The sequence below is a fragment of the Protopterus annectens genome, chromosome 11.part0, assembly GCF_019279795.1.
Source record: "Protopterus annectens isolate FY-2018-M chromosome 11.part0, PAN1.0, whole genome shotgun sequence".
NCBI classification, from domain to species: Eukaryota; Metazoa; Chordata; order Ceratodontiformes; family Protopteridae; genus Protopterus; species Protopterus annectens.
In genome coordinates, this window is record NC_056745.1 from 1,143,506,072 (window position 1) to 1,143,533,983 (window position 27,912).

Here is a 27,912-nt window from a genome sequence, read left to right on the forward strand (position 1 = left end):
AATAGTTGCCTCCTCCCGTGGTATAGTACATTTTTTTTTTTTTTTTTTTTTTTTTTTTTAAAGGTTATCGGGTATGCTGCTTAGTGCATATAGTCTGGGCCGGAATAGATTGATTATTCAGTACACTTCCTTAAAAGGCAAGGTAGTTTTCTGTCCCGTAATATCAAATACTTAAGATACATTTTATAAGACAAGACATAATTTGATAATTATGTAAATTACACTGTTATTAATGTAAATGGGAAACTTGCCCTCTCCTCTTTAAGTTAAAGGCAAAAGTGGCACTGTAAATGCCCAAGGTGCAGAAATCTTTCAGAGCAGAAGTATACATGTGAGCAGTTACGTCTTGAGTATAGTTTCTAAACATATAGTACATCATCCAAACAAACTGTTAGTAGTAGAGGGGAGCAGCTTACCAGTGTTGAATTTTTAAAGTGGGAAGGGGTGGGCAAAAAATGAAATAGTCCAAAATTATGAGAAATGTGTAAAGCAAAAAAAAGTGAACACTGTAAGCAACAAAAAGGCACTTTGAAAATACGATTAGGCAAAATCAAAATAATTGTGTTGTAACAAAGGGATTCAGGTCTGTTAGTGAAGATACCTGCATTGAGAAAGTTTTCAAACCTGAGGAGGACATAATCATTTTGTAGCCTGGATTCTCACTGATGATAGGATGTGACAAAAGAAGATAGCATAATATTGGGACTTGTTTAGAGACACCTGATACTACTTCTGATATTATGTCTGTCGTTGTCAACATTTTGTGAGAAAAGATCAGAACATGAAGAAAGTCAAGGTGCATACTGCCATGAATGAAATTCCTAAGACACATGGGGACCTGATTAGAACAAGCATAGAAGGATAATTACCGTAATAAAAAGTGCAATGTAGGAGTAATATGGATGTTCTTCATTCCACATTGCTGCAGTCCTAACTATTGGGTAGTCCGCTGTCCAGTCGGCCAGAATACCAAAGTATATGGCTGACGTCGGTCAGGGCGCATTAGACTGACGTCAGTACGTCAGGGTACTAATGCGCATGACCGACGTCATATCCTCAGTCTTTTTTGCCGCATGGTCCGATGCAGAAGCAATTTTGCGAGTGCAGGTTGGCGTTCTGAAAGTTTCTGAAGTCAGAGTTTCAGACCGAATCAAAGTTGGCTAAGTACCCGTTGGGAATATTTTGTTTTTTCTTGCCTCAGTATTTAACGGATGTCAGAAAAAGTGAATAACTGTATTTCTTGTGGGAAACAGATACCTCATAGGGACTACCATACTTTGTGTATACCTTGTTTAGGGCCTGAGCACGACGTTGTTGGATGCCGCTCTTGTGCTAGATTTAACAAACGCACTATTAAGAGAAGGTTAGACTGTGCCAGGTTAGTGTTTGGGAAGCGTTGTAATTATAAAATGCCGCCGGATGCTCCGACGCCGGCTTCGGCTAAAAAACGCAAGGACAAAACAGCAAAGCCTAGAGTGGAGGAACCGACAGTCCCAGACGTCGGTTCTTTAGAGGGCTCAGTGGAGCCGGAGGTTTTGCCAGGTGTTTCTTTGGAGTCTCAGGGAGAGACTTTACTGTTACAGGATGTATCCTCTCAGGAAGTAGGCCAGGCTGAGGGGGCTTCTCAGGTGGCTGTTCTTCCCTCTCTTCCTAAGGTGGTCAGAGCCTCCCCTTCTGTTTCCAAGGCTTCTCTGAGGGGCAGGCCGAGTTTTGCTAAACAAGGGGGAACACATTCTTATCCTCTATGCAGGCAAGCAATGATTATATGGGAAACTGCGCTCAGCTTGCAACTAACTCTACAGGCAAGGTTTCTGCCGGGAGCACAGAACTCCTTAGCAGATGTGTTAAGCAGACAAATCATGGATCCCCACGAGTGGAAACTGGATCTTCATGTATTTCAGAAATTGACAGTGTCATGGGGAACTCCAGACATAGATCTGTTCGCTTCTCCACTAAACCACCAGCTGCCAAAGTTTTGCACAAAGGGGTTTCATCACACAGCTTGGAAAGTGGATGCTCTTTCTTTCAGTTGGAAAAATCTTCATGTGTATGCCTTTCCACCTCTGCCTCTTCTTCCAAAGGTGCTCCTAAAGGTCAGACAAGACAAGCCAAGGATGATTTTAATAGCTCCAGATTGGCCTCGGCAACACTGGTACCCATCATGCCACAATATAGTGAATGCAACTTAAAAGCTGAAGTTAATGAGTATTTGCAAATAATTTGTGTCGTTTCTTGCTAGCATACATCCTTCTTGGATGACAGTTACTTATATGCTAAAACTTGTTTACATCTGAGTTCAGCAAGAACAAAAGTTTTGAGCTCAGATATTTATTTATTTATTTATTGTATGTAGTGGGGGAGCTTAATGCAATCTGAGAAAAAAAGTACAGGTGTAAAAACTGGGCACAGATATAGCTTCAAGGAAAAAGAATTGTATGAAGTATTTTTTAGAAGAAATTATGTCCATGTAGGCATTATAACTGAGGCTTGGCTAAGGGACAAAAAGCAGAGCACTGTTATAGATGATTTTCAGTCTTTTACTACTAGCTGCAAAAGGAACTTGAGGCTGACTTAATCATTTTGTAAGGACAGTGGAAAGGCAGATTGCCTAAGTCTTAACATTAATAACTACTGTAATTATATATGATTTGCTTACAGTCTGCACACCACTCCAGGCAGTGGCTACAACTGAAGGATAGCTTTTTTTCCTGCTGAAATTAAATTAAAATATTTATGTATAGTGGGTGATTTTAACAGGTCAAAAACTGGAGTGCAGTAGATGAGGTTCATGGAAAGAATTCCTCACATACACATGACTGATAAAACAGCTATGGCAAATTGTGCATAACTTCACTCGCAAGATTAATATAAAGGATGCTGTAATTAAATCCATTAGGATCTGACACAGTCAGTGCTGTCAGCCTGCTCTGCGGAGACAAGATGAATGTGCCAGAATGCAACACACAAGCTGTAAAAACAATGAAAATAATAGACTGAAAGAGTGGGTTTTGGACAGGATCAGAATTTGCTTAAAACATTAGGGGGAGTTCGTATAATAGTAAACAGGGCAGTAAAGTATTGTGCAATGGCATTAAAGAGTTCTCTGAGGTCATCAACTTAACCATTGTGAAATGCACTTCAAACAAACATATCTTTGTTGGGAATTCTAGAAGGCCATTAACCAGAAAGACTGCCTTTTCATTAAGCTAAAATTGACTGCTACTGCTAATTTACTAGGAAAATACAAAAGTCTAACTAAAGAAATCAAGCAGATTCTTTGAAAGAGGTATAATATGAAGAGCTTTACCAGATAAACAAGGAAAGCTAATAAAGAAAAATATGCCTCTAAAAGTATTACTGTACATGTATGACATTATAGCAGATGACGTTGCTGAAATAGTGAGCATATTGATAGACCATTTTGACATACATCATTGAGCAAAATTAACAAGTGTCAAGACTGTATCGAAACCTAAATATTTCAATAAATAAAAACCCTGTTTCTCTTCTTAAGACTTAAGATCGAACATGATCCTGTTCATCTACTGTAACAGATGGGACTAGCTGTTGTAGGCGCTATTCAACTTGGTACCTTTAAGACTTTTTTGGGCTCAAGCTTCTACCCTATCTCCCACAATTTATTTATTTATGCTTGTTATCTGGGGTAGAGCACTGATCACTATGGAACTTTATCACACTCAGCCCAGGAGCAGTGTCTGGTTAAGTGACTTGCCCAAAGTCATATAATTAGTCAATTGAAGCTGAGGGAATCAAACTTTGTCCCAATAGATCACAGGAAACAGGTTGTTAACAGCTCCTTAATCCTCTAAGACAACTGCCAGACAAGAAACCTGTTGTGAAACCAGTGCTCTGTGCCTGCCTGCTTGTCCAGATCTCATTTGCCACCGAACACCAAGCATCTGAGAAACAGCCTCAGACTATAGTACTTTTTACCAATGTTTTCTGGACCTTATCACTAAATGTTAAGTTGTCTATCTCGCCTTCATTCTTGCTGGATGGGTTCGGAGCCGACCTCGGCTCCGACTCGGCCACTCTAAAAGCTCGAGAGTTGGTTCCACCGGCTCGAGGCTCCCCTTATATCCCACAATGCTAGGCGAGAGTTACCTCAGATCTCGTTTGCCGCTACAGCTTCGAGGTTGGTTGCTTCTACCGGTTCCTGGTGAGTGTTAGCTTTTTCTTCTAAAAGTTACTCTTTTTCCCCCTTTTTTAGTTAAATTCTTCCTAGATTAGTCTAGATCATAAAACTTTATCCCCGACCCTAATTTTTCCCGTTTTTTTACTAAAAGAACCTTTGGTTCTTCCTTTGGGCCTTTGGCCTTCCCTTCCCTAGTGGAGTGTTTGTGTAGTTTACTTTAATTTTTTGTACTTAAATTCTAGTATTACTACTAAAATTATTATTTTTTGCTGACAGGGTATAACTTGTGTGTTTGGGTGTGTGTTTGTGTACACCTGTCAGTTAGGGAAATGTCTAAAGAAGCAAAGGTCTCCGGATTCAAGAAGTGTGATGCGTGCTGTCAGAAAATGTCTCTGACAGACGCTCACACTTCTTGTGTCTATTGTCTGGGGCCTTTGCACCTGCAGGACTCCTGTGCTGTGTGCCATGACTTCAGCCCCAGGGTCCTGCAGGAAAGAAAAAACAAGTTGATTCTGAGAGGCTTATTGAAGCCAGAGGATTCCCTGTCAGTTTCAACAGGGAAGCCCTCTAAGGCATCGAGGTCTTCGGCTCCGGCTTCTGAGCCGAGACCTCAGGTTGTTCAACCTTTGCCTTTATCGGCTCCGGCTGGAGCCGATAAGTCTCAGTCCACAGTTTCTGTGGCTTCCTCGGCTCCAGCCGGAGCCGAGGTTATTGAGGTACCCGTGTCGGCTCCGACCAGACCTTCGGAGCCGACAACTAGAAAGAGGTCTAGGTCACCTTCTCTTGGCTCCGTTCATTCGGCTCCAGGATCTCCCCTGCTGTCTGAACGGAGCCAAAGGTCTCATTCCTCTAGGTCATCGAGGCTGTCCGATCATGACCTTCAGAGAGTGGTGAGTCGACTACTTAAGTCCGAGGCACTAGCCCAGATGCTTCAGAGCCCGACTCATCAGTTGGTGCCTGCCCCGGTCCATCAACTCTTTCCTCCTTCGACTCTTTTGAGTTCGGAGCCGGGTCGTCGGAACCGAGACTGTGATTGCCGGAGCCGAGACAATTGTCTTCGGCTCCGTCGTCGGCTCCGTTTTCTTCTTTGGAGGAATCTCGGCGGACTTCCCTCGTCGGCTCCGAGGGTGAGTGGCATCGGACCCTTGTCCGACCCCCCTCTCCCTCTCGGTGCTTCGGCGCTGGTGAGTTCGGCTCTGACATCGACCTCGGAGCCATCACTGTCGGTGCCGAGGGGGGTTCTTAGCTCCTCGGAGCGGGGACCTCTGGCTCTGCCTGACAGGGGTGCATTCGAGGTCATGCGGAGTGTGTTAGAGCCTGGCTCTACTCCACAGTCGGCTCCGTCCGCCCCTCCCTCTATGCTGCCTCAGGGTAAGTCGATTCACTCCCTCATCCCGGACCGCAGAGAGCCAGCTCCTCAGGAGCCCCCTGTGGGGATTTCATCCTCTTCCGAGGCCTCTCCTGATTTGGCAGAAGAGCCCCTCGGAAGAGGAAGTGCAAGAGGAAACACATTGACTCACCTGAGTCTATCACGTCAGACACAGATCTGGATGATTCTGAGGGTTCCCCGTTCCCCTTCTGAAGATGTCTCATTTGCAGACATTCTGGAGATCCTGAAACAGAGGAAATTGGCCAGCCCTCAACCCTTCGGAGGACGAATCTGTGTATCTTGAGGCGTTTGGCTCTCGTCCTTCCACCTCCTGGGTGTCCCCCTTGACCCCCTCATGCAGGTGGTTGCTAAGAAGGCATGGACGGCTCCTGATTCAGTGGACCCCACTCCCAGGAGACCCTCTAAATTCATCACAGCTCCATCAGACAAACAATTTTTATCAAAAGGAGTTTCTGTGGATGCTATGGTGGTAGCTGCTGCCACAAAAAAGGAACTGGCTGATCCTTCAGTGCCTGTCCATCCACCTAACAAGGAATCTAGGTCCATGGATAGGTATGGGAAGCGGATGTTCTCCTCAGCGACATTTACCATGCGTTCGCTGAATTACCTGTGCCATTTCACTCGTCTTCAAAGGGACTTGATCAAGGAAGCGAGTGAAATGTTAAAGGATCCTACAGCTGCGGGTTTCCAAGATAAAATGAACACGCAGCTGGCTACCCTTAATTCCATATCTAACTCCTCCATGCGCCTCCTCTCTTATGCGGCCGATGGAGTGAGCAGAGCCGCAGGGACAGGTGTAGCCTTACGTAGGCACGCCTGGATGCGGCTATGCAATTTTGGACCCTTTCAAGGCGTCTTTCACGAACTCCCTTTTGATGGATCATCTCTCTTTGGTCCTCAAGTGAAAGAAACCCTGACTAGGTGCGAGACTGATGGCAAGACCCTTTCTGCCGTCGGAGTCCGGTCTGCGACTCCTTGTTGGCCTTACCCCAAAGGCCAGAAGGCTGGGTAGATGTGCCTCCATAAACAATCTCAAGGGACTTAGCCTGGCGCACAGAGTCGTTTTCCTACCAGAGGCAGAGGTGGGAATAACAATGGTAGACATCGCCCTAGGGGCAGGGGGGGTCCGCAGAACCAGGGCAATCGGGAAGCCTTTCCTGACAAGCCCTTTCAGCACCCCTGAGGTGTTGCCCGACTGCCCATCTTCGGAGGCAGTCGGGAAGATTGTCACTGTACCCAGAAGCCTGGCTATCCCTGACTCAAGACAAATGGGTACAGTCCATCATTTCGAAGGCTATTCTATCCCCTTTCTTCGTTTTCCAAATCAGTCAAAAATCCCTTCCAGATGTTCCACCCGCTCAAAGGGATATAGCAGCTTTGGAAATTTCAAAACTGCTTGCAAAAGAGCAATTCAGTCAGTGCCAGCAGACCAACAAGGATCCGGAATCTACTCAAGGTTCTTTTTAGTTCCAAAGAAAACAGGGGACTGGAGACCGATTTTGGATCTCAGTGTCTTGAACAAATCAGTCAAGAAAACAAGATTTCGGATGGTCACGCTGCAATCCATTCTTCCCCTTTTGGGCAAAGGAAACTGGATGTGCTCTATAGACCTTCGGGATGCGTACTATCACATAAAATGAACAGGCGCTCCAGAAGATTCCTCCGCTTCAGGCTGGGAACTAGTCATTTTCAGTTCAGGGCCCTGCCCTTTGGTCTCACCACTGCCCCCAGGGTGTTTACCAAATGCATGGCAGTGGTAGCTTCTCACCTGAGGCGACAAGGATTCCAGGTGTTTCCATATTTGGACGACTGGCTTCTCACAGCTCCCACCAAGCATCTCCTTCTGATGGCCAGAGATTATACTTTTCGCGTTTGTCAAAAACTGGGTATTTCAATAAATTGCGAAAAGTCTGTTTTGTCGCCTTGTCGTACTATTACCTACATAGGCGCAAATTTAGATACTATAAACATGTCTGCAAGGCTAACGAACCAAAGGATATCAGACATTCACAAATTGGTGTCACTTCTTCTCAACAACAACAGAGTCAAAGCCAGGTTAGTTCTAAAGGTGTTGGGAATCATGGCAGCGGCCATACCTCTCCTTCCATTGGCCAGATACCACATGCGGATCCTTCAGTGGATGCTTTTTACCCAATGGTCATACAAGGAACTTCCAATGTCTCACACCATTATGATCACGCAAGCGTGCAAAAAGCATCTCATGTGGTGGATGTCTTCCCCCCAGCTCCTGTCGGGAAGACCATTTGTTCCACCTCCTCCGGTTGCTACTCTGACAACGGATGCCTCCCTGATCGGGTGGGGGGGGCATTATCAGGGCAGGCAGTCCAGGGCACATGGCAACCAAACGAATGCCACTTGCACATAAATGTTCTGGAGATGAGAGCAGTGCTTTTAGCGTTGCAAGCCCTTCAAGACTCTCTTCCCTTGGGAACGATTGCAATCCAGACAGACAATATGTCTGTAGTGTGGTACATCAACAAACAAGGCGGAACCAGATCATACCCCCTGTGTCGAGAAGCACTCAGACTGTGGCAATGGGCGATTTCTTCTCAGCGTTTTCTGATAGCAACGCACATCCCCGGGAAGTCCAATCACATTGCGGACAAATTGAGCAGAGCCATACTCATGCCTCACGAGTGGTCTCTGAAAGACTCTGTAGTGAGAGAAATCTTTCTCAAGTGGGGTCAGCCTTGCTGCGATCTTTTTGCTACTCCCCAAAACAGCAAGTGCAGAGAATTCTTCACTCTATTCCCTTTACCAGGCCAACCCAGCAGGGACGCTCTAGTCCAAGTTTGGCCCCGGGGACTTCTGTATGCATTTCCTCCTTTCCCACTGATCTCTCCAGTAATACAGAAAGCTATCGCTCAGAAGGCCTCATTGATCCTCATTGCTCCTTACTGGCCTCGACAAGTGTGGTTCCCCTTTCCACATCGATTTCTTTTGGAGCGACCGTGGAATCTGGACCTAGTTCCAGATCTTTTGATCCACCAGTTGGGTCAGTTTCATCGCTCCCTCCCCTCTCTGAACCTCACTGCTTGGTTCCTCCAGTTCCAACCGTAGCCAGGCTTCCTCAATTATCTCACTCTGTTAGAGATATATTGATAGCTTCCCATAAATCTTCCACTCGAAAGATTTATTTGAGTAAGTGGAAACGCTTCTCATATTGGGCACAAGGAAAGGACATAGATCCTTTCACCGCTTCCATCCAACTAGTCCTTGATTTTCTAGCTGAACTCTTCCATGCAGGTTCATCTCCATCTACTCTTAAGGTTCAATTGGCAGCTATTTCTAATTTCCATGTGGGCATTTCTGAATCTGCCCTAATGTCCCACAAACTTTGCAAAGCCTTTTTGAAAGGAGTTTTTCTTCTCAGACCTCCTATAAGAAATCCTCCTTCTCCTTGGGACCTAAATTTAGTTCTTGCTTCTTTGATTCTTTCCCCTTTCGAACCTGCAGCTTCATGTTCCTTGAAATTATTATCATGGAAAACTCTCTTTCTGGTGGCTATCACATCAGCTAGAAGAATTTCAGAACTTCAAGCACTCAGTTGTCGTTCTCCTTATCTTGTGTTCCATAAGGACAGTTTCCTTACGAACTAACCCGTCCTTTTTGCCTAAGGTGGTTTCAACATCAAATCTAAATCAAACCATTGACCTCCCTGTCTTTTTCCCAGAGTATTCAAATAGGTCTGAAAAAAATTACACTGCCTGGATGTTCATCGTCAATTAAGGTACTACTTGGATAGGACGAAACAATTCAGAAAATCTGATCAGCTGTTTGTCTCCTATGCGGAAAGCAGAAAGGGACTTTCAGTTTCAAAGGTATCATTATCCAGATGGCTGACATCTTTGATTTCCCTGGTATATGAAATTAGACAACAAAAATTGCCTAATAAACCTAAAGCCCATTCCACCAGAGCTTTGGCTACTTCTTTAGCCTTCCAAGACAGACTGCCTATTGTAACTATTTGTGCAGCGGCTACTTGGGCTACTCCTCACACTTTTATTTCTCATTATAAGTTGGATTTAGCTTCTAGGCATAGAGCTAATTTTGGTTCCACTGTTCTCAGGAGTCTGTTCCGTTAGGCCACCCGGGACAAGGTGCTAGGACGGTCCCATCCAGCAAGAATGAAGGCGAGATAGACAACTTAACATATAGAAGTTATGTTCTTACCATAACGTTCCATGTTAGTTGTCTTCTTCTCGCCTTCTTCTTGGCCCCACCCTCCTTCCCCTGGCCTGGACAGACCTAGAGGAGTTGTGATCGTGACCTCTCTTTCTACCACCTCTTTCTTAGTCATATGCTATTATGCATATTTCTTGGTTCAGGATGTAGGTCACCCTTTTTCTTCCTGTTGTTAGAGGTGGATTCTGTTTTACAGTTATACTGTTACTGTTATAAGCTGGGGTTAGCTTACAAACGAGATCTGAGGTAACTCTCGCCTAGCATTGTGGGATATAAGGGGAGCCTCGAGCCGGTGGAACCAACTCTCGAGCTTTTAGAGTGGCCGAGTCGGAGCCGAGGTCGGCTCCGAACCCATCCAGCAAGAAGAAGGCGAGAAGAAGACAACTAACATGGAACGTTATGGTAAGAACATAACTTCTATTTTCTGTCTTCAGTCAGATTTTTTATATAGTTTTTAATCTACTGTGTATACAGGTCAGATCCTTCCTTCCTTCCCTTTTAGTTGAAGGATTATTAGTTTTGTCTCCCTGTGCTGTAGACTAAGGCAACACTGTTTGGTCTTAGAAGTGTTCATGGAGTCTTTACTTTTGATGGTTTGTGACATTGTGACTATTTTGACCACTTTTTAAATGCAGCTAATGACTTTTATTCTTTTGTAAAAGTGGATAAGCAGAATAAACAAGGTAAGTATTATTGGTCTAAAACATGCCAGAATTGAGCACAAGACCTTACCTCTTGATAAACATATTTTCAAACTTGGGGTAAACATTTAGATGCAGAATGCAGTCTTTTTCAATTGTCTGTTTCTTGCTTCCAGCAGAACTCACTATGCTCTGTCCATTTAGACCTCTTTGTTCTGTCTGCAACCTCACTGCTCATTCTTCAACCCCTAATTTAAGGGTAACTAGAGAAAGTTCCCTTCTGATGTTCTATCTGTATGCCTTCTGCCTACCCCACGTTTGGTGCCAGAATAACTGAGGCTTGTTTTCCCACCCCCTGTTTGTGTGTATCTCATTGATTAATTTGATGTTATCAGATGTTCTTCGTGTTTCACTGTTGCAGTCGTCACACTTGGATTATCTACCTGGAGGTAGCCCTCAGTCGGACTGAATACCAGAGTCTTGGGATTTCTGCGTTGGATGCTTTCGCCTCTTCCATGACGTCAGGTTGTCAGGGGTATAAAACATGCAGCCAAAGCCATTACATCAGTCTTTCTTGCCATGGAGGAGCCCGAAGCAGAAGTAGTTCGCAAGTGCCGCTCGGCCGCTTCCTGAAATTTTTATTTTTCGAGTTTCAAACGTGAAGTCTTCTAAAGCTAAGTACCCTGTTGGGGATCCTTTTTTCTTGCTGTAACCAATGTCAGAAAAACTTAACAGTTGTCTTGCCTGTGGAAAGCAAGTACCTCACAGAGATTTTCATTCTTACTGCATCACCTGTTTAGGCCCAGACCATGACGTCCCTCACTGTCGGTTTTGTGCCTTGTTTAATGCTTGAACCATTCATCGTCAGGCCATCTTTGTCACTAAATTCTTTTGCGCTCGTTCTCCGTATTTCAAAATGGCTTTGATAAGCCATATGACTACCGATCTTCCAAAAAAAATAAAGATAAAGACAGAGCCAGACTGCATAGGTCCAAAACTGCCGACGACGCTAACGTTAAGCTAGTCGCCAGTCTGGCGGTACTCAGTGAGGCGCCTTTGCAGCCCCTGATGCCTGCTTCTTCAGATTCGCAAGCCTCTGCTGAGACCCATTTGGAGTCCAGTATACCACGAGATGCTTCTTCGACTATGGAACCTGTGGCTGTCTCTACCATGGATGGGTCCGGAGCCGCTGTGCAGGCACCGGCTTCTAAGGGTGTAGTCCGACCTAGCGATGTTCATATTAAACCGAAAACTTCATTTTTAGCTAAAACTACCGAGTTTCTCAAGCCCAGAGTTCACACTACACCTAGAAAACTGACGACCAAAGTGCATGTCAAGCTCCCAGGCCACAAAAACAGATGTTTAGAATGGCTGAAGACCTTATTACTCTAATTAGGGGAAGCCAGCCTTCCCCTGCTAAAAGACAAAGAATTGAGTTTCCTTCTGATTCTACAGACCAGGGGTCTGATGACTTTGACCCTTCTGATTACCAGGACATACCCTTATCAACCTATGAGGATTCAGATGCAGAGGAATCCATTCCCTCTGCCTCCCCTCCAGAGGATTTTTCTTTTGGTGAAACCTTGCATACTTTAAGAGAGCATTTCCGCTGGGAATGCCAGGACTATCCTCAGTCCAAAAAGAGAATCAGAGAATTTTTAGTGTTGCCTCAGCACAGGCCTCTAGCTATACCCCCTGTCCTGGATATTGTAGATGATGTCTTCATGGAATCCAGTCTTTCTCTTGACAATTTACCACTGGCCCCTAGAAAACCTGACAGGTACTACAGAGTACCTGATTCTCACAAATTTCTCTTTAAGAATCCTACTGAGGATCCAGAGACCATTTCCCAGGGACCTAAAAGCATTAAGGCTACTACAGCCAAAAACCCTACCCCTTCGGACAGGGATTCAAGAGCCATAGACAGATGAGGTAAAAAGGTATATACCTCTGCAACTCTTGCCATCAGTTTTGAATTGCCAGTTTCACATGGTACCAGCAACATGTTATGGAACTGATTAAACAAAAAATGGTGTTACTTCCAGATTGTGCAGAAAATAAGGATTTACAAGAGTTAATGCATTCTGCAAACCAAGTTAGTAAACATACTTTGCAGTGTGGTTTTGATGCCTTCGAAGCATCTTACAGGGCTGCAGTCACTGGGTCTGTACTGAGAAGGCATGCTTGCCTGAAGGAACAAATCTTGCCAGATCATGTCAAAGCAAAATTACTAGACGCTCCTTTAAATCAGGACCATTTTTCTGGCACCAAAGCAGAAAAAGTTCTTAAAAAAAATAGAGGAAAAAGCTAAATCTATGCAAACAGTCAAAGATTTCGTACAGGTGCCACCTAAATTCAGTAGGCATTGGCCTTCTAAAAAACTGGTCCTTTCCAGACCCTCCCAGGCCTTCTCAGTCCAAACCTAGGGGAAACAGACCGCCAAGACTACATTCTCAGAATATGCACATATCTAAACAATGGAGTGCTCCCACCTCTAAAACAGGGAGTGGTAAGCCACCCCCTTATGGAAGAGTTCACAATGACTTGTCAATTATCCTTCCCAGCCATGCCCAATTACTTGCACCCCTGGGAGGAAAACTTGTCCTTCATGCAAAACACTGGATGTCCATTAATCAGGACTGATGGGTCCTAAACATTGTATCCCAGGGATACAGATTCTACTTTCATTCACTGCCAACCCCAAGTGGGTTGCCAAACCTTCCTCCAAACCAGTGGGCAGAGGCTCAAAAGCAAGTACTTTCCCTTCTCAATATCAAGGCTATTAAGCCTGTTCCAGTAGAACAAAGGAAACATACTCCAGACTGCTCTCCGTGCCCAGAAAAGAGGGCTTTTGGCACCCTATCCTAGATCTATCCATTCTCAGCACCTTTCTGGTGGTCCCAAATTTCAAAATGCTTACACTGCAGCATTTTCTCCCAGTGCTAGCCAAGGATGCCTGGTTAGTCACCCTAGACTTAAAAGAAGATTATCTGGACATCGACATAAGGCAGTCTTGCAGGAAATATCTACATTTAAGGGCAGGTTCTATAGACTATCAGTTCTCTGCACTTCTCTTTGGCTTATCTACTGCGCCCAGAGTATTCACAAATGCCTGGCTCCACCCATTGCATACTGCAGGCAGAGAAATATTCAAATTTACCCATATTTGGATGATTGCCTGATTCAGGCAGACAATCTACATTGCTACTTCAGCACCTGGCATTTGTAAAAAGACTCCAAACTTCACTGGGGTACACCATCAATGAAAAGAAATCTCAACTGGTGCCCAGTCAAAAAAATTGTATTCTTGGGAACAAGCTTGGACACAATTTCCCAGATGGCATTCCTCACTCCAGAAAAGCAGGTCTGTTTGACAAACTACTTCAAACTAATAGCCACCAAAATGCAGCTATCAGCAAGGAAAATACTGCAAGCCCTAGGGTTCATGGCCTCATGCATTCTGTTAATTCCATATGCAAGACTGCATATGAGGAAACTTCAATGGTACTTAAAAAGTCTCTGGTGTCAACATTCTCAGGACCTGGAAACAGTGATTCCTATCATACCTTGTCTAAGGGCAGAGTTCTTTTGGTGGGCAGAAGCATGCAACCACAACAAGGGACTGCCTTTCACTCAACCCCTCGCTGCCCAGACAACAGATGCATCAAACTATGCATGGGGGCTCACATGGCAGGCAAAATGCATTCAAGGCAAATGGAGCCCAGGACAAATTCTCCTGCATATCAGTCAAAAAGAGATGCTAGCTGTACAGAATGCTCTGACAGCCTTCAAACACCTAATCCTTCCAGGACAGCCCCTGTTAAAGACAGACAACACCACCACAGTTATGTGGTACATAAACAAGCAGGAGAGAACACATTATTACCCACTCTGCAGGTTAGCCATGGCCCTATGGAACACAGCCTTGAGCAACCAAGTGCACCTACAAGCTCAATTCCTGCCAGGCAAGCAAAATTCACTGGTAGACGACTTAAGCAGAAATCTACTGGACCCACACAAGTGGAAATTGGAGCCCAACTCATTCAAACTTCTAATCCAGAGGTGGGGGACACCAGAGGTGGACCTCTTTACCTCCCCCGAGAACCATAAATTGAGCTAATTCTGCGCCAGGAAATCTCACAGCAGGGCCTGGAAGGTGGATGCCCTATCCTTCACATGGGAAAACCTCTCAATTTATGCCTTTCTCCTCTGCCCCTCCTTTCAAAAGTACTACTCAAGTTCAAACAAGACAGGCCAAGGGCAATCCTTATTGCCCCAGACTGGCCATGCCAGCACTGGTATCCACTCCTTCGCAGTCTGACAGCAGTGCCACCCTAGCACCTACAGCTCACACCTTCCCTGCTGTCTCAGCAGGAGGGACAGATTTTGCATCCACAGTTGCAAACCCTGAACCTTGCAGCCTGGCTTATCCCCTGAATACACCACCAGCAAACCTCAGCAAGCAGGTGCTGGAGGTTATCGTTGAGGCCAGAAGGCCTAGTACTAGGAAATCCTATGCTGAAAAGTGGAACAAATATTCTTCTTGGAATCAGTCTTAAGGAAAGGACACAGCTGTGCCCTCCTTACCTCAAATCCTTGATTACCTAACAGAGCTGCTTCACAGAGGCCTGTCTTTCTCCTCCATTAAGATTCATGCCTCTGTCATCTCAGCTCATTATAATACTGATCAACCTCTCTTTTCTGACCTGCTCGTCAAACAGTTCCTGAGAGGGGCTAAAAATTTAAGGCCCCCTAAGAGAGCTCCCAACCCTGCCTGGGACCTTAACTTTGTACTGGAAAAGCTCACCCTCCCCTCTTTTGAACCTGCTGCTTCAGCGGAGTTAAAATTCCACTCTTGGAAAACAGCCTTGCTTCTAGCCATTACTTCAGCAAGAAGAGTGTCTAAATTACAGGCACTAATGGTTGTGGAACCCTTCATTATTTTCCATGCTGACAGGGTTTCCCTCAGGACTAACCCACCTTTTATGCCTAAGGTGGTATCCGGTGTGGCTCTAAACCAATCCATACATTTTCCAACCTTCTTCCCTAATCCTTAGAATAAAGGAGAAAGAATCCTGCACTCCTTGGACGTGCACACACAGCTCAGGTTCTACTTTGACAGGACTAAATCTTTCAGAAAATCTGACCAGCTGCTAGTCATCTTTGCTACAGGGGCAGAGGGCAAGGCCATTTCAAAACAAACCATTTCCAAATGGATAGCACACTGCATCCATTTCTGTTACAAGCACCATGGAAAATCTACCCCACAGGGGATCAGAACACATTCCACTAGGGCTACTTCCACCTCTGCAGCATTTCTCAGGGGAGTCCCTACCAGGGGCATCCTGGAAGCTGCAACCTGGAGTTCTGTACACACCTTCACCATGCATTACCACCTACCTATTTTTTCTAAATCCAGGGCTGGATTTGCTACAGCAGTCTTACACTGCCTGCTAGCCAGCCCTAACATTTCTTGACTGCCTCCACCCTTCCTCAGCTATGGGAATCTACCCAAGTGTGATGACTGCAACAGTGAAATATGAAGAACATAGTACAGTTGTGTACACTTGCCATAAATGTAGATGTTCGAGTGTATTCACTGTTGCAGTCCTGGTTTCCCTCCCTCCAGCCCCCTGGTATTCTCTATCCTTTCTACCTATCCCCTTTATGGCTATTTTTTATGGCAGTGGTATTTACTTTTTACTTTGAGTGTTCCACACCATATAATAGCTTCCTATTTTGGGGGCTCCTGACATTTGGGGCAAGAAAAACTGATGTAATTGCGTCAGCTGCATGTTTTATACCCCTGACAACCTGACGTCATGGAATAGGTGAAAGCATCCAACGCAGAATTCCCAGGACTCTGGTATTCAGGCCGACTGAGGGGTACCTGCAGGCAGATAACCCAAGTGTGATGACTGCAACAGTGAATCCACTCGAACATCTACATTTATGGTAAGTGTACACAACTGTACTTTCTATTGACATCAGTGGTTTTGGTGCCAGTCAGTTTTCCACTAATGGTCACTAGGGTTGAAGCCACTGACACTGAGGAGTTGACCCTGATCATTGCATTGATACCCGTAGTGCTGTTTAGCACGTCAGCAACTTTGATATTTGATGCCTCAGGCCCAAAGCCACTTGTCTCAGAATCTGTTATTCCTGATGCTGAAGGCTGAGGTTGGGGACGTGATATTGAGGTTCTCAATACCAAAGATGTCTGTGTCATGGAGACCATTTAATGTCAGGATTTCACCATCACATTTACTGTGGAGGGGTCAGGCCTCAACACAACACTTATTGTTGGGTGACCAGTCGAGGGAGCTCACTGTGGCATTGGGCTCGGCTCCAGAATCCAATGGATGTGAACCTGTAGCCTCTCCAGCTTCTCACAAAAGAAGAGCATAACGTTTCCATAAAGGTAGACATAGGTTAGCCAATTTTGACAATTCATCTTCCCCTGTGGGAATTTCAGGAAAAATTGATTCAGTAGGAAGCACTTACACTGTCCTGTGAAGTGTCTCACCACAGATACTGAGACTAATGATGGGAAGGGGCATTCCATTGTTCTTTTCTTGAAGACCTCAACTTTGGGGAAATATTTAAGCTCAAGATAGGAGAAGGTTTGTCCCATAGACATAATCTTTCCATTGGAATACATTTTGTTGGAAGCTTTCTGCCTCACCCCATTATCCTCTTAGGTGGTTCTTATGGCTATCAAAATGGTTACTGTTGTAATGTAGAAGGTGTGGCAAGAGTGAGATGATGCAGTAGCTGCTATGTCAAGGCGATTGGATAGGATATTTCAGCATAACAAGGACTGTGAAGTTTGGCCTGAGACTGTTAACTGCATTGATAGTGGTGTCAGAAAGAACCCTCTGACAAGAGTCTGACAGGCCTACTTCCTGTTAAGTAATCTAATGTACAGCCAGTAATTTTTCTCTTTGGACATTTATTTATATGATGCATATAAGATTCCCATACACATTGTCAGATGAGATGTATAGCACATTGGACAAATTACCTCCTGGCAATCTGCAAAAAGGGTTAGACCCAAATGACGACTACATCTGCTGATTCCAGTCTGTCTGTACAGCTAGCACATAATACTGTTAACAAAGCAGCCTGAAAAGCTGTGTCAGACATAGCCATTCATAAGCATACATGACTCAGGCAGTGTAAATCTGATAAAAACTAAGGCATCTGTCACTAATGCTGCATTTGAATGTACTAAGCTGTTTGACCACAAAGTGAATGTTAAGACCCAGAAAAGCTAGCAAAAGAGTAAGATACTGGCAACTGTTGATGTCATATTTCCCACTCCTCAGGCCACATTCTGCCATAACCAAGAGTGTCAAGAACTTATGATTTAAAAAGAACCAGGAGCAGGACACTGGGCAATTTTATGCTAGAGGTAAACATGGACACAGTGACTTCAAGAATGGAAGTTGTCTTCATGACAGATGTAATCAAAAAATTGGGTTCTCCCTCAAAGGGGACTTACTTGAGTATCTCATTAAGGAGGCAGTAGGGGGTATGTGTCTCTCCACATTCCTGCATGGGAAGCCATAATACAGGACAAGCGGGTAGGGAAAGGAAGAGAAGGGGAGTCATACCTGAATACCACACCATGTCCTTCCTCAGCTGCCATCCTTTAACCATCCAGACACCTCACACTGTCAAAATTGTGTAGCCAAAAAATAATTTGTTGGCCTCCTAGGAAAAAAGTACCATACGGCAATGATTGTTTTCATGGTGCCCTTTTCAAAGTATCCAGTCAGGGTCCTGCAATGGACCCTCAAAGTCCACTGGTCTGTTCTCAATGTAAGTATCCCAAGACAGATCCCATAAAAATATGCCACTCATGCTGTCAGCATTTGGTTTAGTGTTTTCACAAACCCAACCTGGCTCCGAGCAGTGATCCTTTTCCTGCTCCTATGTGTTGCACTCAGCAGGGGCATGTCTGTCCTGGAGTGGGTAGTATAATTTAGGGCAGATAGTCTAAGTGACCAGGTTACAGCATGAAGCCAGCTTGCAGATAAATATACTGGGGATAAGAGAGGTCCTCATCGTAGTGCAGGCTTTCCAAGACTTTACTCCCTTAGAGTGTGATTGACATCCATCCAAATACATTGGCAGTGAAATGATCTACAATACATTCTTGTCCCATATGTCAAGAAGGCATGAGGCTGTGGAAATAAGCATTCTACTCATCACTTTCTCATAACAAACCACATTTCTGTACAAGCCAATTTTCTGTTGGGCAGGTTCTGTTGCTGTTTGTTTATGCCATATGAGTGAGTCACTAAGTCTTTCTGTGGTGTAGTCCAACTTTCACCAGTAGGTAAGTCCTTTAAAACTTCACTTGCCTCCCTGACCAACTCCACAGCATCATGTCTTCTTGACATATGGGGCAAGAATGTATTGACAGATCACCTGCCTCCTTGACCACCTCTAAGTATTACACTTTCTCCCTAATCGAACTACAGGGACAGACATTCAAGGATACCCTTCATTAGTTTTGGCCCCAGGTCTTCTCTCTGCTTTTCCAATGTTTTCCCCTTCCCTTACTTTGAAGTTCACAAAGAAAGTTTTGCAGAGCAAGGCCAAGTTCATGACTATTGCCCTGTTTGGCCTCAGCAAATGTGGTTCCCTTACTGTGGCTCTGTGACTAAGGGAGAACATTCCACGTGAGAGTCGCATAACACACATATCCAGCAAGTTTCAGCCAGACCTTCACTTAACCAAGTAGTTTCTCCCCTCCTAGGGTAATCCAAATCCTGAATTCTTCACAGAAGCCTTCCACTAGAGTAACATGTAGAAATAAATATACTTGATTTTCCCTGTGAGTGAATCCTTTTTTCTTGCTCCAGTTGTGGTTTTGGAATGTTTATCACACATATTTGTATATGACTGAGATTCTCGTTCATCAATCTGCAATTGGCAGCTTTATTTAATTTTAGCCATGGGCTGAATTGCACAACTTTGGCTTGTTGAAAGTCTGTAAGACAATTTGTTACGGGTACCTGCTTTCTGAGACTCCCACTAAAAAAAGCTGTTCCTCTATGCCATCTTAATTTTATACTGGATAAATTAACTTTATGACCCTTTCAACCAAGTTCCAAGGCAAATTTACAATTCCTTATATAGAAAACTTTCTTTTTGGTAGTTGTCAGTTCATCAGGAAGTAATTCAGAGCCACAGATTTTACCCTATATACCTCCTTAGCAACAGAAACCAATTTAAGCCATTCAATTAAATTGTCTGCATTTTTTCTCCAATGCTAGAACCAAGGGGACTATTTACTTTGCTGTTTTGATGTCTGTCATCAGTTATGCTTTTATTTGTTCAAAACAAAGGACTTTATGAAAAAAATTTATACATTTTTTACTTCTATCCGGACAGTAGACTGGGTTTGAAAGTTTCTAATGTCATGTCTTCCTGGTGGCTTTTTCATGGGATTATAGGAAATAACAAGGCATGTGAGTTTTGCGACCATTTACTTCTTGCCAGTACCCACCCTCAGACTCTCCCCCTCCCTGAGTACATTTTGTGTGTATTGTATTTTGTTGTTTCAGATGATGGCAGTTGTGCGACTTTGACAAAGCTTCTCTGCTTTCTTTTCCAAGGCGCTGTAAGCTGCAGGTGGCTCATAAGCACAGGCCTGCTTCTGTCTGCTGCCGTAGAAGGTATTCTGTCATGATGCTACCCAAGAGGATAAGCTGGAGATGCTGTCCTGACTGTGGGATTGAATGGATTTGATCATGTGAGATATGACAATACTAGGCTTGCCATAGCAACAGATCTTTATGATCCGTGTTGTCACCTTTAACATGCCCACCTCACCTTCCCGCATCCTTGTCTGAAAGCCTTTTGGAGGAATGTCTGCTGAGGTGTATAGGATTTTGAGTGGATTATGGTGGCATGCTTGATAATATGATAGTTGGATAATGTTGACTCATTTCTGGGGCAACTGTGAGATCTAGAGAAGCAGAGATGAGTAGAGTATTATAACATCGAGGGGAGATGCAGCCTGGAAAAGTTTTAAAAGTGCTGAGCTGACTAGTTCTTGCAACAGCTAATTCTCTCTGTCGAAGTAGACAGACATGTATCATGTGTCTGGCAGTTACTGCTGATGATTAAGACTACGAGCTGTTAACATGCTGATTCCTGTGATACAGGGTTTGATTCCCACAGCTTGCATTTGCCTGCTGCTTGACTTTAAACAACTCACTTAATGAGGCAGTGGTTTCTGTCAGTTAAGAAATAGGGCTAAGCTCCTCTGTGGTCTCCTGGACTAAATGCCTTATGACTACCTATGAAGAGGTATTGTTGCAGTAAGTACACAGCCTTTATTGTTTAAATCTGGTTACAGGCAGTGAACTTTTAAAAATTAAATGTAAGCATTAAGGAGATAGCAGTCCTGGAGTACACATACTCACAGTAGCATTAGATAAATTTATGTAAAAGCTCATATTCTTATTTAACAACGGCTTAGAAGGCAGCGTTTTATCTACAGAATAGAAAGGTGTAGTGTTCATTCCCCTTTTTAAGAACAATTATGGTAAGTTTATTAAAATTGCAGGTCTGTAAGGTTGTCATTCTTTCTAGTGAAACTACTTGAAAAGATCATTATCAACTGATTGAATGAAGAATTTGACAAACTGCAATTACTGTATAACTTTCAACAAGCCTATAAGAAAGAAAATCAAACCATCATCTGTAATCAGTTCATGGCAAATATCTATGAAGATTTTAATGTCATATTGGAGGTTGACTTGGTTTCCCTTAATTAAGCTGTGTGTTTCTCAAGGCTGATGACTGCAAGCTGATCTCATAGCCAGGAAAATGCTTTCATGCTTTTATAGTAAAGGTATATTCTATAACTGGTTGTTTGATGGGTGCTAACATGTCACAGTAAATAATACTGTTAGAGGTGATGAAGCAGTTGTATCAGGAGTATCAATGATGCCTTTTTTTGTGGGAGCCTGTTTCATTTTGTCACATGCACATCTGATTCAGAGCATTATATCAAAAGTGAACAACTTGACAAAATTAAATAGAATCAGAAAAGACAGTGGTGTATTACAGTAGGCTGTGACAGTCACGGCTACACTTACTAATGGTCTGAATCTTAGACTAAACATGAACAAGATTTAATTAATGACCTATATCAAGAAAAAGCATGATATACATTATTTAGATAATAAGAGAATCAAAAGGGCTAGAGGATTTAAATACATGGAGATTACAGTTAATAGTATTTTTTTATTTTCCATCAACATCTAGATTAAATTTGCTAAAAAGGGTTTTATGGAAATTGGTTATAACAAGGCCAACAGATGCCCTCGTTTGTTCTCTGTGTAGAAGTAAATCAGAGACCATGTTATGGATTCCAACAGAGGATTCTATTAGAAAATGATGGACATAATACAGTGATCATCCAGCAAAACAATGAAATCTGTTAGATATTTAACCTATGCAGACAAATTACAGGTGTTCAGATTATACTTGCTGCATTATAGGAGATGACACTGAGACACGGCCTCTGTGTACAAAGCAAAAATGGACACTTGATAAAATGAATATCTGTCAGTGAAATCAAGAGAATTGGTTCACATAGATATGATAACAGACTTAAAGCAGTCATAATTTTACAAGTGAGCTAAGATACTGACATATAGAATAACTCACCTAAAAATATAATGACCAAAGACTGTGTAGGCTGTTTTAAAATTACATTCAATTCCAACCTAGCAATGAAAAATATTGCTTGTTAATTAAATATACCTAGACCAGGACTAATAAATATTTTTACTTGACTCCTGAACTTTGAACTTTTACTGACTGTCCCCATCTTGCCCATTTGGAGTAAGTTATACTAAGTTGAAGAATGGTGGGAGAACAGTGGATTCTTTAATATGGGCCTTTGGCTGACAGCAGAAGATTTTAGCTTTTCTAATGATTACCAATTCAAATATGTGCTGTAAAACATTTTGCAGTTATGTAAATGTTTGGTTATTTAGTGTTATGGAATTCATTTTTCAGTAAAAGATAATGAAAGGTAATACATTTTTTTGAAAAGTCTCCACACGTTCCCTTTTATTGTACTTGTATGTGCTTACCAAATTGTGTTCTAGTTAACAATGTACTTTGGTGAAAAATAGTCATAACCTGAAATTCCTGAAAGTAGGCATATCTAATGCTCTCATTCCTATTGTATCATTATTATTTGACTCTTGTTGGGCAATAAGCGTTGCTGTGTTACAGCATGGATTAAGTCATTACCATACATCTTCATGTAGAAACAGTGGCGTCTCTTAAATTTGCTGGCTTTAATGTGCATTCCTAATGGGAAGTCACCCTTAATAAATGGCTTGGTAAGCTACTGCTGTTTCATGACATACATAATGCTCATCTGAAAGATAAAACTCATTTAAGTAATGAAAGGCATTTATCACTTGCACACTGTAAACTATGGAGTCTGATGCCACTGTATACTCAGTGTATTTTAATTATGAGAAATCCAAGCATGAATGTGATCCCAGTAATTTGTCTGTGATTGCTACCAATTAAAAGAATAAGTGCATCCTGTACCCTAAACTGTGTAGATTTCCTAATGTGTCGGTTTTCATTTTTTTCTGGTATACAATCATGAACTGATTATTCCAAATATCAAAAGTGCAGCTTTGTAGCCTGTCTTCATAGCAGTAGAGGGATAAAGACCTGACCGTGACAGCGACGACCTGAATTTGATTAGCTGCACAGGTGCACAGGTGCTGAAGGAGTCAGGCAAGGGAGAGTTAAAGTAAACAGCTGAGATTGGTTCTCCCACCCTGTGGAGAGCAGGAAAGGTGCAGTCATCCTGTTGCATTGGCAACATCTAATGGAGTGAGAAGTGCATGACAGACAAGTTATAGGCTCAAGAAATGCACTTGTCTGTTCCAACCTCTGTTTACCTAGCATCTTTTGGGAATGTGTATGGGGGCATGCACACCCCCAGAGTAAAGCCTATCAAACCCTGTTGTCTGTGAGCATGCATGTTAAGTGCGGTAAGGAGAGAAATAACAAACCCCCCTGAAGACTGCTTGGGTGATGGTCTCTCCTCATCTCGCACACCACAGAGACTAAGTGGGTTGATGGGCTGTTACCCCGCAGGTAATGAATAAGTTGATTCATCTCAGGAGGGCTGAAAGTTGGAGTTCACCATGGAAAAAAAATCGGTTTCATTTGGGTGCTGTTACTTTTCAGTCTAAACATATACATATATAGTGCAATCCTAAGAAGTTAGACTGTCTGATTCATTTCCTTTAACTTGTAACACAACAGGACATGTATGCTGTTTGCTGCTTGAGGTGTCTGTTCTAATTCTTCTTTCTCACATTAGAAAAATAAACAGAGAAATGTGAGGATGAAGAGTTTTATCATCTAAACTCACAGGACATTTTGGGGTTAAAAGAAGAGACATTACAACCTTGCAGGATGTGGTTTAGGTAATGTAGAGCTACTGAATGCAGTACTTGGACTGATTCATAATCTAATAGATTAATTTGTATTGAGTTTGAAGTCACATTTGTCTATCATAGGTGGAGAATAAGGAAAGGGGAGAGGAGAAGCTCATTACGTAGACATAAGTAATGAAATATTTCTGACTTGGTACATGCGCATAACTGTACAATAGTGATTTTACTATATGTGTGTTGTGTAACATAGTGGATTATGATCAGATTTCTGATCATAATCAGGTTATTATGTATTTGAGACATGGATACCAAGAAATTCACCTCAAGAGTTGAATTCACAGGTTCACAGGTTCATACTAGGCTAATAACCACTAGGGTCTTTACAAGCCTAGCCAGGCAACCCAATCCAGTTTTGTCCCAGAGTGCACTGGAGACCCATATATGTTGGGGTATATTAGTAAAGAGGTAGCCAGGGGTTATGGGGTATGTTAGTTGGTGATTAATGTACTTAATGGGCTGATGTTTCTCTGCCAGTCATCAGTATAAGAAACTGGTTCAGTATAAGAAACTGGTATACAGACTTTCAGGCAGACAGCCAAATTGATCACAGCTGCAAACTGTAACCAAATTCCAGACAAAGTGTTCCACACTGTGGTGAATGTTGGTATGTATAGCAACTGACTTCATATTATGGTTTATAATTCTAAAATTTGTGGGTACATCCTTATCTCCTGAAAAGACTTTTGGTCATTAATGTTATCACATAAAATGAAACGGTTCTATTCTGCTTTACAATACTTGCGTTCCTAATCATAACGTCAAGAAATCATTGTATTTGACAATTGTTTAAGTCTCTGTTGTACATTTTTATTTTTGGACAAAACTGTCAAAAGTCTGCGACTGTCAATTGCACATGGTCATAAACAACAAAAAGCAAAACAAATATGTAGATATACCACACATGGATTGAGACTACTTACAGCAGTGGTAAAACACAAACCATTAGATCTAGTGACTGACCTTTTTTGGCCTCCATATAGAGAATTCCTAATAAGAGGATTATGATCGTGGAGAACCAATCATAATGGAGCTTCACCTGTTTCATGTACCAATTACAGAAAAGACGTGTAGTACACAAAGTGTTTTACCAGCTTTCAAAGCCAGTAAAACACTTTAATGTTGTCAGACAGATAGCAGGCAGAAACAAGTGCCCTTCTGTGAAACTAAAGGCTTTAAGAGCTCTTTATTCTGCCCAAAATTCTGTTTATAAGTGTGATAGAATGATGTTTTAGCAGCTTTAAAAGTTGTTTAACTTTTTTCCACTGTTATTTGCTGTCTGCGAGTCTCTGCTTTCAGCCCCTAGATCAAGACCTGATCTTAACAGTGCTTTTTGGAGTGCTTAGCAAAGTTTTGTTGAACACCCTTGGTCGGGTCTTGTGATAGAGAAGCACTTAAGTTTACTATTTTTCAAATTTTTGAACATAATCGCTGTCCTCCATGCACTACATGTATTTTATATTTCTTTTTGTACTTTTACTTTCTTTGGCCATCACTGAATAATAAAGGTTTATCTAATTTGCTTATTGGGCAAGTGAGAAGTAACAGCCAGCTTTGCACATAAGTCCTAGTAATTGCTTATGTAATCTTATAGATCTATGATTTTATATTTAGCATGCCATAAAATTGTTGTAAACAGCTTAGTAATGTACAGAATAAAAATGTGGTTATTATAAGAGACCTCTTTTGTTAACCAGCAAGTCATTACTTGTGAGGTCATAGTCTTGACATCAAGGATACTTTTAGATAACAATACAACGTAGTATTAGACTCTGTGACTTCTGCCCTGCAGATGCCTAGCTTATGTGAGGTAGAACCAATTGAAAAAATGTTTTATGTACATAATTTTGCAGTTAACTAGTGAAACTCACCGTTCATTCAATATAATTTGACTATTTTTAAAGCTGTGTATAATATATACACATATATAGTGTAAAGCTGGAATACTTTATAGCTTATGCCTCAAAGAAATAAAATGACTAGTCCTTGTATTTATATCTTCACAGGGTATTACATAGCAGTTTATTTGCCTGGGCACTTTCTACACCTAATCAATACACGACATCCTAAGTTGCTATGTCATCATTTACTGTTAAGTGGTAAGTGCATCAGCCGTTGATGTTCATAAATTCAGTGCTTATGTAATGTGAACTGTTTCAGCACATGTATATTATTCTAGATATGTTTCCGGCTTTTTCCTTTACTTTAGTTGGCGACTTACTGTTTTATATCAATATTCAGCACTACTACCTCTTCTTGAGGAATAAAAAGTGATATGGATGCACAGACGTTTTATTGCTCAACAGAAAGAAACTGTCAAGAGTCCCAAGTAGTGGTTGCAGCTTTCTCAACTTAATCCTGACAATTGTATTTATTAATATCTGTAACTTGATGCTGTGTTAGAACTATGTCCTAGTGCTGATTTCGTATACGTTATAGAAGTACATCACTGAACTGTGAAAGTAGCAGACTCCAAATCTGACTTCAGACCAGTGACAAGTGGAATACCACAAGGTTCACTCCTGGGTCCTCTCCTGTTTGGTATCTACATCTCTGAAGTACAGGCTAACACAGAATGTCTTTGACTAACGAAGTTCATAGATGACTGCAAACTAGGAGCCATAATCGAAACTCCTAACGATGTGGACATCCTACAAAAGGGCCTCACTGAGACAGATGCCTGCTGTCAAAGCCATGCATTGTCATCCCTTTTGGTAAAAACTCTGTACCCATGAACTACCACATAGGCAGTAGTCTACTTAACACCGAAAGTGTGATAAGAGACCTTGGGACCCAGGTGGACAGTAGTCTCTCCTTTGATAATCACATTGCCACAGTAGTCAGGAAATCCTTCTACGTGGCACACCTCATCACAAAAGGTTTCTCATCCAGAAAAAAAGAGGTCATTGTTCTCCTCTACTCGTCACTCATTAGATCCATTATAGAATACAGCTCCCCTTTTGGTATGTACCTCACAAGACATCTAGAACAACTGAAAAGGCTGCAGAAGTACCTCACAATGAGGATTACCTGCTTCAAACAGATGCCCTACCCAGACTGTCTCAGAAAAATCCAGCTTTACTCAATCGCATATTGCCTACTCAGAGGTGATCTCTGCCTAACATACAAAGCTATGTCAAACCCAGAGCTGTTGGACATGCTGCAATTAAAGAAATCCCATGCTCTAGGGACCTAAACCTTGTCATCACAATAAACAGAAAATGCTGGAGGGAAAGATTCTTGACCCGGAGACTTCCCATACTCTGGAACAAACTACCTATCTATATCAAACAAAGCTCCTCATTAGCAATCTTCAAGAAAAATCTTGATGATTAGATGGGAGATAGGAAATTCACCCCGGGGATCACTTCTGTGGCTCTGCTCAACAGGGGCACAGGAAAATAATTTTCTTGGGTGGTGAAAGCCAGGGTACCTTTTTGGCTAGGCTTATATAGGCCCTAGGGCCAATAGCCTAGTACCTACTTATGAACCTATATATGTTTCATATCAAAACTGTATCTAGCTTCAAAAAATAACTGACATATCAGGAGTATTGGTAAAGTTTTTACTTCGTTATAAGCATTGTATAGGAACTGATAAAATGACAAGGCAGCTATTTAAAGATAAAGAAGTGACAAAAGGTGTAGGCATATTCTATGATGAACTGAATGATCATATTAACCATAACATTGTACACAGAAGGTTAAACAAATAGTAAATCACAGTCATAGAATTTCAAAATAATGAAGTTGTGTTGTAGAAAAAAAAAGATCCCATCATTCATAGGTTCAAAGGTTCATATGAAATTGCAAGGCCATTGGCTTAAGGGCCTTTACAAACCTAACCAATATAACCTGCTTTTACCCAATATATGGCCCCTAATATAAAAGGATGGCATGGATTTGTGCCTTTGCATTGAGTATCTTACAGATTGCCCCATTCATAAGGGACATAAGCACTACCCCAGGTGTGAATTTGCGATACCACATCCATTGATCC

General features: G+C 42.4%; 1 protein-coding gene across 1 annotated transcript in view; it reads left to right on the forward strand.

Moving 5' to 3' along the window:
• The window catches only part of LOC122815037 (gamma-secretase activating protein), a 1,452,063-nt gene that overhangs the window by 282,692 nt on the left and 1,141,459 nt on the right, over nt 1-27,912 (forward strand). The window contains exon 6 of the mRNA XM_044087286.1: nt 25,920-26,012. Coding sequence (XP_043943221.1) covers nt 25,920-26,012 — 93 coding nt within the window. The remainder of the gene's footprint in view (nt 1-25,919; nt 26,013-27,912) is intronic.